This window comes from Lynx rufus, unplaced genomic scaffold (assembly GCF_022079265.1).
Source record: "Lynx rufus isolate CCGP_SWC_20201006 ecotype Redwood Valley unplaced genomic scaffold, mLynRuf1.p SCAF_3, whole genome shotgun sequence".
In the NCBI taxonomy this organism is placed as follows: domain Eukaryota; kingdom Metazoa; phylum Chordata; class Mammalia; order Carnivora; family Felidae; genus Lynx; species Lynx rufus.
Genome location: NW_025814845.1, coordinates 176,395,868 through 176,409,605, shown reverse-complemented (window position 1 = coordinate 176,409,605; position 13,738 = coordinate 176,395,868). Strand labels below are relative to the sequence as shown.

Below are 13,738 nucleotides of genomic sequence, written 5' to 3'. Positions count from 1 at the left end.
CAAGAGCTTCTCAGAGGCCTGCGGCAAAAACTGTGCTGCTTTATTTAATGCGGCATTTCTCACACTTACTAAAAGCTCAGGACTCCTTTACAGAGGAGCACGAGTTAGCATCTCAGGAGATACAACAGTTTCATGGAGCCGTTTGAGAAAACTCTCAACTAATCTCAGAGTCAGAATGGAATCATTTCATTCAAAGATATTTCTCGTATATGCACATGAAAAAGGCACTGCTTCCCTTGAGCTGAAATATTCAAATAGGGTTTCTGCTGCCAGGTGAATTTTCTTACGCCTTCTAACCCAGGTAACTTCCAAGGCTCCTCTGCTCAATAAAACCTCTTCCAGCAACTCTGTGTCCCCTCCCTACTCGGTGCAAGAGAGTCAAGTTCTAGGAGGTGAGGCCCTTCCTTGTTGCCAGGACCACTGGGCGCCAGAGGCGTGGACAAGGGAAACCCTGGGCTTTTGGATCCAACGCTTGAGCAGCCGCACCGGTAGTCAGAGCAAACCTGGAATCGACTTCAAAAAGCTCACAAACAGCCTTGAGAGGTTATGAGCTGGGCGATAAATCATGTGCAGTAGCTGTCACCACTGACACCTGCTGATCGGTGACCTGCTCAGCAAGTTTAAAGAACTCTGAGTTTCTTGGTTAAAAAAAAATAATATAAAACTAGGCTCCAAATGAGGACTTCTGCTCCTTGTATGCTCTTCAACAGGAGAGGGAGCACTAGGGAGGACTCCATGGGCCTGGACACATTGCCGGGGCAGGCCTATCTGCAGGGAGCACACGGCCTGCTTCGCTATCCTTTAGAAAATTCTGGGGGTGCCTGGGTGGCTCGGTTAAGCATCCGACCTTGGCACAGGTCATGACCTCGCGGTCAGTGGGTTCGAGCCCTGAGTCAGGCTCTGTGCGGACAGCTCGGAGCCTGGAGCCTTCTTCGGATTCTGTGTCTCCCTGTCTCTCTGCTCCTCCCCTGCTCGTGCTCTGTTTCTCTCTCTCTCTCTCTCTCTCAAAAACAAATCAACATTAAAAAAAGAAACTTCTGATAGCCACAGCATGGTTTCAGCTCTTCCGCAGAGGCACTTGGAGCCCGGGGCCCCTAGAGGCGTCACCTGCTTTCTCAGGAAGCACCGGGTCAAGGGGCCTTTCTGCCCTGGGCCTCAGGGAGGGTTTTCCTGCTCCCGGTCCCTCCCGGAGGGTGTTGATTTTGCGAGTAGCACCCACATTCTTTTTTCCCCTTATCAACTTTTTTTTTTTTTTTTCCATAGGGAGAATAGAGCCTCGGACCCAGTACCTGCAGGTCCTGTGAGTACAGACCCCTCTTGGCGCCCGGGCCAATATTTACAAGGTGGTGGCAAAGACTTCTGCTAAGAACCCTTGAAAAAAAAGCTCAGGGAAAGGGGATTTGCCAACCGTGTCACAGACTCAGAAGTTTAAGAGTATCGCAGATCACTGAAAAAGGGTCTGATTGAAGTGAGAGCTGATATTCAAGAATTGAATCTCTAGTCTGAAGAGAGGCAGGGTTTTAACCAGGGACCCTTCAGTCTTCCTTGTGGGGTCTCCACACCCCCCCACCGGGCTGGCATCATCCATCTCCCACAGCTCAGAAGTGACCTACGAACTAAAACTACGAATCGTATTTCTATAATTGAAAGTAAAGAAATCAAAAACAAAAATAACTAAACTCCGGAAATATAATTGCTTAACCATTTCTTTGTATTTTTATTGAACTTTCTTCAATTTTTTTTTTTTTTAATTTCTGCCCAGTCACGACAATTAAGTGGGAAACCACAATGACAATTTACAAACTGTGGCATGAAAAAGAACACACACCCCATCAGGAGTTATACCAAACCCTTTCCTTTTTATTCATTCAAAAGAGTCCAACGCACAAATGTCAAATATGAGCACTGTCATTTTTTTTCTTGGAAGGGGGAAAAACATTTATTCTGGCAGCACTTTTACAATTCCAGGAAGCGGTTTTGATACCATTGGTTGCAAGAATAGAAACCATAACAGACTTGAAGGGCGTATGTTTGCCAGGCGAGGGCTACTTGGTCTGGAAAGACTCCCCCTTGTGCTTTGTGAACTGCCCGTCCACCTCGGCTGGCCGAGCCTTCCCAGGTATGGAAAGAGAAAACGGAATTTCCTGCACAGACACTGAAAATTCCAGTAGAGCAGAGTGTTTTCTGTATCTCCAACCCTCCCCCCCCACCCTGAAGCAAGTTCTTAAGCTTTTCTGGAGCTTCTTTTGGTCACATGACCCTCAATCATGACGACCTTTTTGCCGAAACACATGTGACACCAAGATTTCTTCTTACACTGCTTCTCTAGGGTTCAGATGACAGCACAAAACATCACTTGTCAAAAAATAGCAGATATTAAGAATGTGGGCATTTATGTTCATAATTATGATAAACACCTTGCAGGGTATGTCACCCAAAGGAGCATTTTTTTTTTTTTCACTTAATATGGTCCCCTGGGGAGTTAGCCCGAAGTCACATCCTTAAGTGTCCTTGCAAAAAAAGACTGGTCAAAGTCAGTTAATTTGACAGTTTAGGAACTGTCTCGTGCCAATTACAAAACTCCTATGCCCAACAATTCAATGGTCCATAAAGCAATTAAATGTTACCATTCAGTTTACACACACGCACGCACGCACACAGAGAACTGTGACCAAAGGATTAAGCAGGTAATCTCGTGACTGTGTTCTAAAAGAAAACGAAATCTCAAGATTGAGGTGTCGTATTCAAGTATCAAAAAATGAAGAAATCGTCTGATCCCATTTGATTTTATGATCATGACAAATCATACTCGTTTCACTGAGGTTCTGGAGTTAGTAAAGTCAACTCCTGGGGCACAAAATCTACAAAACTCAACTTAAGATTTTTCACAATGCAGCTGCTTTTCTTGTTTCTTTTAAAAAATGTGTTGAGACTTTGTATAGTGGCATTCCAAAAGTCAATACTTTATAAAAGAAGTAAAAGAATAATACCAGCTGACTCACTTTTCATGCCTTACACTGGTGAGAAAACAGTTTGTCTTACACATTTTTCCATCAACACACAGAGGAGGCAGCTGTAAACAGAGTCCTTTATACTCTTCAAAGAACGTGTTACTATTGCAGCAGATACTGTTTGGCCCCAATTAGGAGTAGATGAGAGCAATTTGCTTTGCTTTTCACGTTTTACTTGGTGGAGATTTTAAAACAATGGTTTTACTAGTTCTTGGCAGCAGACCATCCAATCAGAGGCTCTGTATTTATAAATAACCAATGCGGGACTATGCTCTCCAGTTAGGGAGCTCACTATCTCAAGGTCTGACCGCCAGATGTGAAGGGCTTTCTAAGTGCTCTGCTAAATTTCACAGACTCTGTTCTAGAGAGAGAGAGAGAGAGAGAAGTACTCATTAGCAAAGCTCTTTGCACCATTCACAACTGACTCCTGATTATCTTAAGCTATTGAAAGACTCAGATTTTCCATGGACTCCTTGACCCCTCTGTCCCCCTCCCCTGAAGAATCCTACCACCAGGCTTCCATGACCCCTCTGTCCTCTGCCCCTGAAGAATCCATTAGCATATCATCTAGTGAGAATGTAATGTCAACAGGAAGCTGGGAGCAAGGAACATTCTGCCCAGCACCACTGGAAATGTGGGCAAAGAGAAACAAGAATCCCACCAGCCTGCCCAAGGAACAGGCTTGCAGACAGGGACCTTTATTTAAAAGAAGGGGAGGAGACACTGCCTGAAATACAGGTAAGGTTCTTGCTGATTATCACAACCTCTGCGAACCAGCACTTAATCCATGGGCAGACAGATGGGTTTTTTAAAATCTCAGAAGGACTAAAGATGAAAGAATGAACAGAAAGGCCTTTTGCTAAAATAAGAAACCAGCCCCATCTTGGCACAGTCCTCATGCAGAAATATTGCACCCAGTGTTAACTAACGCTAGAAGCTTCGAACTGTATAAATTTAAATGTATTTGCATATTATAAAAATAAAGATAAACATATACATATTTTACACTAGTTACGGAACAGCAATGAACGGTCAGTCGATCCTTCTTTCACATTTAACAGAACTGAAATCTGAGTGCTCAAAACACGGCCACCTGTACTGCAACTATGGCTTATATGTGCACAGAAAACAAAATCCCTGAGAAGCCATTCGACTTTTTTTTATCTTTTCTTCAAGTAGCGCTCTCCTTGGAGGATCACAGTTCTGAGGTTCAGGTTGTAAAACATTTGCTCCATGTTCTTCCCCCCCCCCACCCCCATCCTCCCCCGCCCCTCCCCCACCTCATCTACAGGCCAGGTGCGCTCCCTCCTCTGCAAGCACCCTGGACAGTTATTACTCAAGTTCACGGAACGTGCGTGGGAGTGTGGAGGGTTTGCCGGGTACGAATGATGGTCCAGGTGAGTTCTGATGCTCTCTTTTCTCCACGGAAATTCCATAGCCATAGAAGTCATTGGTTTCTGTGCTTTTCACCAACGTTCTTCCTATACGGGTAGAGGAGAAGAAAGCACAGACATGACAAAAGGTGACAGAGAAGGATATTCTCAATTCTAAGAACAGGAAGCAAAACTATGAATTGGGTTTTTTTTTTGCACCAATTTTAATTTTTACTTCTAGAATTCCTTATAAAAATGTGAGTGTCAGGCAACTAAGGATCCTACAAAGAAAAGCGTCTTTTCACTAGAAAGCTGGTCGGACACTTCTGGTTGTGACATTAAGTTTAGGCATAATGAGGAACTATACGAATTAGTAATAACCACCTAAGCCATTGTAATTTCACAGCCGAATGAGATTTATAATCAAGAACCCCAAACACTAACCACAGCACTGAGTCCTTTTAGGACACACACACACACACACACACGCGCGCGCGCGAGCTAAATAGCCCTCTAGGAATAGGAATATATACTGAAAAGAGAACTTTTAGGATGTCTAACTGGCCTTAAAAGGCATGATTTCACTTGCAATGTTACATGCAGGCAAGGCTGTCAAACTAAAAGCTGGAGTTGGATGAATATAAAATAAACTCCTGTATCGCCACCTAATTAAACAGAGTGGCATTCAATTCAGACAAAATGATTAGAGAGAAAGAGGTCAAAGGTCCTCATCCCTTATGTCACCTTTCCTATAATGACATGCAGTCCCTCCATCCCACCCCCCATCTCTCAATGGTGCTTGATTTCACAGAAACTTTGTAAAATATTAGTAACATTACCAAAAAAACGCACCTTCCATTTACTAACAACTTACTACACATCAGGAATTACACCCACTCACTGCAGTGCATTACTGGATTAATCCTCAACTCATAACACGGCTATGGGGTAAGCTCCATCCTACTCTACATTCACCAAGAAGGAAACGAAGGTTCCCAGAGGTTAAATAACTTCTGGAGGGAACACACCAGGGTGCGAGAGAGCCAGCCTTTAGCAAGGGTTACTTGACTCCACAGCGTGCTTGACACTAAAAGCCAGGTTGGGATGTTCGGAGCCCTGGGGATAGCTTCATGTTTCTACGGCATCAGCCACGAAGACTTTTTGAAGGCCTAATATATAGCAAACTTCCCAGTAGAGAAAGTTTTGACAACTGCCTCAAATTCGAGTAATAAGAAAATAAATCTAACGTAAAGAGGATGGCAGTGTGAAAACTCCCATCTCCACCCCACAGTTAACTTCGGTGGTTCGAGTTCTGGGTTTGTGAGAGGGATGAAAATGTCTTCCTCACGGAACCCAACAAGCCTTCGGAAATGCAGACAGTTGTGTCTGGCTGTCTGTTCCCCTGAGCCACATGTAAGACAGAAGCACAAGGATGTCGAAGCAAGGGCACCCAGAGCCTATAATCACCAGGAAGCCACTTGTGGCTTTTATTTTTTTATTTTTTTTTTCAACGTTTATTTATTTTTGGGACAGAGAGAGACAGAGCATGAACGGGGGAGGGGCAGAGAGAGAGGGAGACACAGAATCGGAAACAGGCTCCAGGCTCTGAGCCATCAGCCCAGAGCCCGACACGGGGCTCGAACTCACAGACCGCGAGATCGTGACCTGGCTGAAGTCGGACGCTTAACCGACTGCACCACCCAGGCGCCCCCACTTGTGGCTTTTAAACACAGAAGTGGCGAGGGTCCGACGTTGAAAGATAATATTGGTTCGTAGGGGAAAAAAAAAGACATTAGAGGGACGGAGGCCAGTTGAGACTCAGTCACAGGTATCTTGGCAGGGACAGGTGCATCTAGAGGAAAGGAAGGGCCAAAGAGACGGTTGTGTGGCCAAATTTACTCGTGTCAAGATACACTGATAAGATGGGAGAACAGGTCTCGGGAAGGCTGTGTGTCTGCAGCCGCAGCCCCTGGCTCGGCGGACGGGAGCGAAGCAACGCCACTCCCCGAGGCGGGAAGCAGACCGACGAGGAGCGTTGAGGGACAAGACAGTAACTCACACCAGTGAAGCCTAGAGCCCGCGGGACACCCAAGGGAGCTGCCGTGGGGCGCTGGGGGAAAGGACAGCGTGGGGGCTCAGACCCAGAATCCTCTCGGGGTTCTGCACCTGCTCTTCCTGGAACACAGCACACACAGTCCAGGTATTTAGAAGCTCAGGCTGAAACTGAGGCTCTACCATGTTGTATTAATCAATTAATCAGGTCTTTTATTTTCTGTATTGGGATTCTTCGACATCCGGGCCCTTGCTGCCCCTGGAGGCCCCCCCTCCCCCCGCACTAGCAGGTTCCTAGAGACCCTAAACAACACCGACGTGAGCGCGCTTCTCAGTACCCACCCGCTATCCGGAGCCCACACCTCTCAGCCACCGCCTTTATCAGGCTCCGACACTGCGGGCCACCCTCTATCTGCCCCCCTCACTCCAGGGCCATGTGCCAGGCAACCAGGGACCCTCCCTGTGCCCCGAGGCCCGCCCGAGCCACTCAGGCCCGTGGAGCCCAGCCAGCACCCGCCCTCGGCAAACTCACACTCTTGGGCACAGTCCCCTCTCTGTGCCTCGTTTCCGTCCCCCCCCCACCCCCCATGGCGCAGCATACACCCTCCTCTAGGGCCCTGTGAGTCCTAAGCTGTCTTTTTCAGTGGCAGTCACTTCCTGATCTGTTGGCCTTACCGTATGTGCAAGGCTCTGTTACGATACTACATTCTAAGACAAATGCGTAAGTAAGAGCTTGTGTGAACACAGCACTGAACTGGGAGCCATGGAGTGGGTTTCAGGCCGAGGCGCGTCACTCGGTGACTGTGACTGTCCGCACGTGGCCTAGTCTGGAGTCCAGAGACCCCTGGCCTGTGTGACTTACAGGGCGGTGAGGGGCCAGTGAGCCAGTGCGTTGGGGCGTTTTGTTCATCTGGCACTGCAGGCGTTTGTGATTATAATATGAAAGAAATGATACCACTCATCCCCACTTTCCCCCCTGAGGACGGGGCCAGGACACTCCAGGTGGCCTTGTAAACGGATCTTCCCTGGTTACTTGGCAAGGCAGGCCAGCCCCCCTGCCACCACCTGTCCAGCACAAACGTGCACCCTCCCTGGGCAGGCACCTCAGTTAATAAACTAAATGTTGGGGCGCCTGGGTGGCTCAGTCGGTTGAGCGCCCCACTTCGGCTCAGGTCATGATCTCACCGTTCGTGGGTTCGGGCCCTGCGTCGGGCCCTGTGTGGACAGCTCGGAGCCTGGAGCCTGCTTCGGATTCTGTGTCTCCCTCGCTCTCTGCCCCTCCCCCACTTGCACTTTCTCTCTCTCAAAAATAAACATTAAAATTTTTTTTAAATAAGTAAATGTTGCTAGGCAAGTCGGTGAGCACATTTTATTCTAGTATCTATATCTGCCTTTTGAAGTTTTTTTTTTATGATTACCTTGATATGCCACCCATGGTGCACACCACTAATATTCCTAGTGGAAAAAGCAGCAACCGAGTTTATTGAGCGCTGTTTGCTCTGTGGAAGGAATGATGCTACCTGGCCTCCCCAGCAATGGCCTCTCTAAATGCTCATGACAACCCCACAAGACAACCGCTTCTGGGATCCGCTTCTGACAGAGCTCTACAGCCACGGCACCAACAGATGGCAAAGATTCACACTCGGGCGGTGTAACTCCAGCGCCCAAACTGCCTTGAGAAAATAAAGGCAAACACTACTTTTAAGAAGCTATTTGCTGTGTCCATCCGCTCGAGCTTTTCGTGATGTTACATTCGTGCATATTACATTTTTTTAAACGACTTTTTTTGGGGCGCCTGGGTGGCTGAGGCGGCTGAGCACCCAACTCTTGATTTCAGTTCAGGTGATGATCCCAGGGTCATGGGATCGAGCCCCGCATCAGGCTCCCCAAGAGCCTGGAACCTCCTTAGGATTCTCTCGCTCTCTCCCTCTGCCCCTACCCTGCTCGCGCATGCATGCTCTTTCTCTGTCTCTAAAAATAAAAATAATAAAGGTAATCTTAAAAATAAAATGCCTTCTTTCTTCCAGCAAGGAACTGAGATTACTAACATACGCAATATCATAGTAAGTTAGGCCAAAGAATCAAGCAGTTTCCTGATTCTTAATTCTCAATGTTGTCTTGATTCTGAATAAGCAAAAGATTTGTAACCTTAAAATGCCCTGCTCTATATATGAAGAGATCTCTTCATGCCAAAGCCCACCCCACCCCCGTTTTCCCCTAAACTCTCAAGTCCTTAGGAAGTCCCTAATTCAAGAAACCCTCTCTGCTTCCCGGAGACTTACCCTTAAAACTTGGTGCTCCTAAAGTCACAGATTGGGTACAGTAAAAATGATGACATAAGGGAAAGAAGCACTATCTTTTCCACTTAATTTTCCAAGAAAGTATGGAGATACCTAAGCAGAGAGGGAACAAATTCTAGTATCAGTGTGGCTGATGGGGCACTAAATAATCAAAAGACACTATTCCCCCTTGCCTGTGAAAGGAGCGAGGCAATGAGCGGTCTCACTCCTTACAAAAAACAAAGCAAATCAACACAAATCAGCATGATACACCCCACAGGCCACCTCCACATTCCGCTTCCTTTCCTTCTGAAATACCATACCATCCCCACCCTCCGTGTTTCACAATCCTGTGGTCACTGAAAAATCCCCCATCGTTCTAAAGCCAAGTTTGTGCTGCTCCGTTGCTCTTGTAAAAAGAAATTATCAGGTCCATACTAACGAACCTGAGTGTAATTAAACCTACTTTGCCCGTTTATCTGATGAGATAAAGGCGACAGTGTCTTCATGCTACTTTTTATAAAGGGCTATTTCAATTGGTCTTAAAAATCCCTGTGTGGTAACAATGTAACTGCCAAATTCTCATGCGAAGCAATCACTGTATCCTTGGGACTACTTACAAACGTGTATATATACAATAACCCAAGTGTAAGAGGTAGTTCTGAGATGCAGTGTCTCGGCCCTTTTTATCATTAGTCGCACTTTCTGGAAAAGGAGAAAGCTTAGCTTGACAACTTTCAAACCGGCCCATATTTTCCAATTCTGTAACACATGACCTGCCCAAATCAGAATCTGCTTCCCTTTTCATTGCCACCATTCCACATGAAGTGCAGACAGACACGGAACCACCACAAGAGAAACGGCAACTGTCAGGAAATAAAAATGACATATTCCCATGTCCTGTATGTTCCAGGGTCTGTCCATTAGGAAACCACATGGAAGAATGTCGGTTGCATTTCAGTATGCCTTCAGGTAACACATTTCTAGATGCTAACCTATTGGATCCTGTCTTTTAAATGAAAATCAGTAGAGGGGCGGCTGGGCAGCTCAGTTGGTTAAGCATCCGACTTTGGCTCAGGTCATGATCTCACGGTTGGTGGGTTCGAGCCCATGCGGGGCTCTGTGCTGACAGCTCAGAGCCTGGATCCTGCTTGGGATTCTGTGTCTCCCCCTCTCTCTGCCCCTCCCCTGCTCATGTCCTGTCTGTCTCTCTCTCTCTCTCTCTCTCAAAAATAAATAAACATTAGGGGCGCCTGGGTGGCTTGGTCGGTTAAGCATCCGACTTCGGCTCGGGTCATGATCTCACAATCCGTGAGTTCGAGCCCCGCGTCGGGCTCTGTGCTGACAGCTCAGAGCCTGGAGCCTGTTTCAGATTCTGTGTCTCCCTCTCTCTCTGCCCCTCCTCTGTTCATGCTCTGTCTGTCTCTGTCTCAAAAATAAATAAACGTTAAAAAAATTTTTTTAAAAAAACATTAAAAGAACTTATTTAATGAAAAGCAGTAGATAAACTGGGTTATCTAGCAGTTTATCTGAGTATATACTTGGTGGGGGCTGGGTTCCTCTAAACCTCTTTGGAAATGAGAAAGAGGAACATCGTACAGGGTACCTAAAATTAAAAGCAAACAGTGAGCTGCCATTCGCTTCAAGAAGTTCACACTCCCTTCTGAACTGGAATTTTAAGTGTCTCAATGTACAGAGCAGCAGGGCAAAGACAGGAATTCACAGATAAAGTTTTCAAAAATAAAACAATGAATCTACTTTCTCCTTTCTGTTCCCACTGAAAGTAGGACTCTGCCTTTAACGACTCATAATGTCCAAGACTCAGTATCCCTTTAATGCCTAGGGGTCAGTCCGGCCGACCAGAATTTCTGGCGGAAAGGGATGGGAAGTGGCGGACGGGGTGATTAGCGAGGTGGTGAGAAGATCTCACAATGCATCATATATCACATCACCACGATGAACACTTTAGCCATCGTACGATTTTATTTGTCGCTTATACTTCACTGAAGCTGAAGAGAAAAGGTCAACGGTTGCCGGGGGTTAAGGAGGAGGCGGGGACTGAGGAATAAATAAAGAGAAGGAGGAAGAGGACCTTTAGGGCAATGGAAATACTGCCTTTCATACTACAATGGCGGACACAGAAACCCATGGAACGTGCAGCACCAAGAGTGGACCCGGAAGTAAACTGTGGACCTTGAGTGACGATGAAGTAAACTGTGGGACCTTGGGCCCATCTAGTACCACAAATGTGCCGCTCTGGTGGAGGGAAGCTGTGCAGAGTGGGGCAGGAGGGATGTGGGATCTCTCTGTACCTTCTGCTCAATTTTGTCGTGAACCCAAAGCTTCTCTACAAAATAAGTTTGTGTTTTAAAACATTGCCTCCTATACTGAAGGAAGGAAGGAAGGAAGGAAGGAAGGAAGGAAGGAAGAAAAAGAAAGAGAGAGAGAAAAAAGGTCTGAAGGAGGCAGGTCTCCCTGCAAGCAGCCCCACTTCTCTACTGTCCAATAAATGGGGGGCTGGCATTGGGGGCGGGGGTGCTAGTCAATTCACTGCCTTTAGACTGAACGAGGCCAAGAATAACACGTGATGAGAATTTCTTTGAAACTCACAAATCTGCTTAATACCAACACACTAAGCAGCAAAGCCATTCCGAAAGCAGCACGAAAAAATTTCTTGCCTGCCCGGAACTATATGTGTTGTATTAGACACCAGAGGGCACAGGTTTCTTTAGGAGTGATGAACATGTTCTAAAATTCGATAGTGGTGATGGCTCTGAACCACATAATAAATGTCAATAATCACTGAATTATTTAAAAAGTGTATCAGACAGAATCCACATCCTTAAGGAGGTCAGAAGTTTTCAGAGCGACCTAGCAAATGTGTCACTAGGTGAGTCTTCACCTCATCTCAAAAGCAAATATCCTTGAAAATCAGCCCAGAAGAGCCACAGTATGGAGAGGACTCATATTTCTATCTGATCATCAGCAAAGACAAGAAGCCACTCAGCTCCTCAGTATCCCCTTGGAGGGAGAGGTACAGTAGAGGCATTTCTTTCATGCGACCTTTTCCCAATGGAAAGCTGGTAGGGACCCCAACCACCAGTCACCAAAACAATGGATGAAAGTAAATCGTCTTAAAAAAAAAATCACTACTTACTCTTTATTCTCTGTCTCTCCCCATAGGGAAATAAAACACAGAAAAATTTTTAAATGAGAAATAGAAAAACTTGGAATTTATAAGGAAGATCCAGTTAAATAACAGTCATCGATGGTTTTTCTTTATAAAGCGCATGGCAGCACCATTATTTTACACATGGTCAAAGGCAGGCAGTTAAATGACAAGTCTCTGATTTGACCTGTAAAGGAGAGGAGTAAGCTGGTTAAAGAGCTTGGACTGTCTTTTCAAAAAACCACCATGAGATCTAGATCAATGACATAGGAGTAGGGTGATAATTCTTGTACGCCTTGAAGAGTTTACTGGCTGGCCTGCTGTCCTGGAATAATTATTAAGAGCCCTCCTGTCAACCTCAATCCTTTCCTGATTTGAACAATAAGTTACTGATCCATGTAGCACACGGGTCAGCTTTGCCTTGGTGCTGACAATCGGTTGCTGACCAGAGACAGGCTCTATAGACAAAGATAAAAGCCCACTGGCCGGGGAGCCCACACTTAGAGTCATGGAGGGGGGCCCAGAGATCATAAAGTCCAGCATACGCACATTAGAATCATCAGGGGGACTATCGTTTTTTCCAAAGTCTAGTGCCTGGCCCTTCCCTCTGGAAATTCACATACATATGCCCGATTAAGAAAGATGGATCTCAACCACCCACCTGCATTTTAATGGGATGATAGAGAAGTAAAAAATCACTCTACTATGCCTTGCTAAAAAGTTAACTGGCCTAGAGTTGCAAAGCCAGTGCAGTGGTCCAGACTCCTAATTTCTACTGCCTGTTGGCACCCCCAAGTTTAATCGTCAGGTTCAGACCCAAGCTGTGACTACATAATAACCACCACCTGTGACGGCTTTCCTCCTCAGTCCCCCAAATCTCCTGCTTTCAATACACAGTCATCGACATAAATCAGACCTCCACTGGGTAGGGCCGGACCTGAGCGTCTGTTTGTTTTCATGGATATTCCTTCATTTAGAATTGAGACTTACACTCCAAACCCGCTGTTCATTGTATGAGGCTTTAAAACAAAACAAAACAAAAAATCCATTTTGAAATAAAACTATTCACATAGCTAGGTCAAAAGCAGTTCAGTCCCTAAAGGTATTCTCTCCAGCAACTAGATGTCTGAGGCTACGCGGCTCTGATTATCCAAGACCTTAAAGCTGCTTATTCAATTTAAGTATAATAACGTGTGAGAGACAGAGGAGGTGATAGTGGTTTTTTTTTTTTTTTTCCAGGCTGGTATAAATGTCTTTCTGTGGCAGCACAACGAGAAGCCCATGGGAAAGCACCGATAAAGCTGGCTGGCTGCCACTGTGGTTTCTTGTGCAAACTGATACTTTAACTTCTACCTCTATCTCGCCTATTAAACGCCACGCGGCTATGGCGAAACAAGAGGTTAACGTCTGTGCTTGCTCAGGAAAACCTACGCCAGTGCAACGGTTTCCTTCACCCCCTGCTACTTCTGTAAGCCCCCCTCATCCTCTCCCCACTGTGTTTCTGAAAGAAAGGGGCCAACGTCCACCAAAGAACAATCACATTTGTGTTTGATATATTCATACAACAGACAGGGACAAGGGGTGCTCTGGTTAGTATGAAGCTACTATGTAATCGTAAGAAGTGCTTCACAATTTCCCAATGTCCTACGGGCCCCGTGCGTGAGGAGTTAGTCCATGTGTGTGTTAGCTAAAATAGCATTCTGAATACACAGCATTAGATAAGAGTTTCCCGTGGGTGTTTGGTGACATCTTCCAGCAGAGATGAATTAGGGATGTTCTAATGAGTCACTTGGTTTGGACAAAGCACCCTTCTACTGCAGCCGCTAAGGAATGAGCACCCACTGAACACCTCGC

General features: G+C 46.1%; 1 protein-coding gene across 8 annotated transcripts in view; it reads right to left on the bottom strand.

The window, feature by feature from the left end:
- Positions 1-1,688: 1,688 nt before the first annotated feature.
- The window catches only part of MFHAS1 (multifunctional ROCO family signaling regulator 1), a 100,698-nt gene continuing 88,648 nt past the window's right edge, over positions 1,689-13,738 (bottom strand). For 2 of the 8 annotated variants that reach the window (XM_047090578.1, XM_047090571.1), the window contains exon 3: positions 1,689-4,492. Coding sequence is in view for 6 of the 8 variants with exons in the window: in XM_047090571.1 (XP_046946527.1) it covers positions 4,459-4,492 (34 nt within the window). In the remaining 2 variants the exon portion in view is untranslated. Of the gene's footprint in view, positions 4,493-6,122; positions 6,237-8,718; positions 8,830-11,872; positions 11,883-11,918; positions 12,072-13,738 lie in introns of those variants that run through there. The other 6 variants (XM_047090579.1, XM_047090575.1, XM_047090576.1 and 3 more) reach the window with 5 other exon arrangements.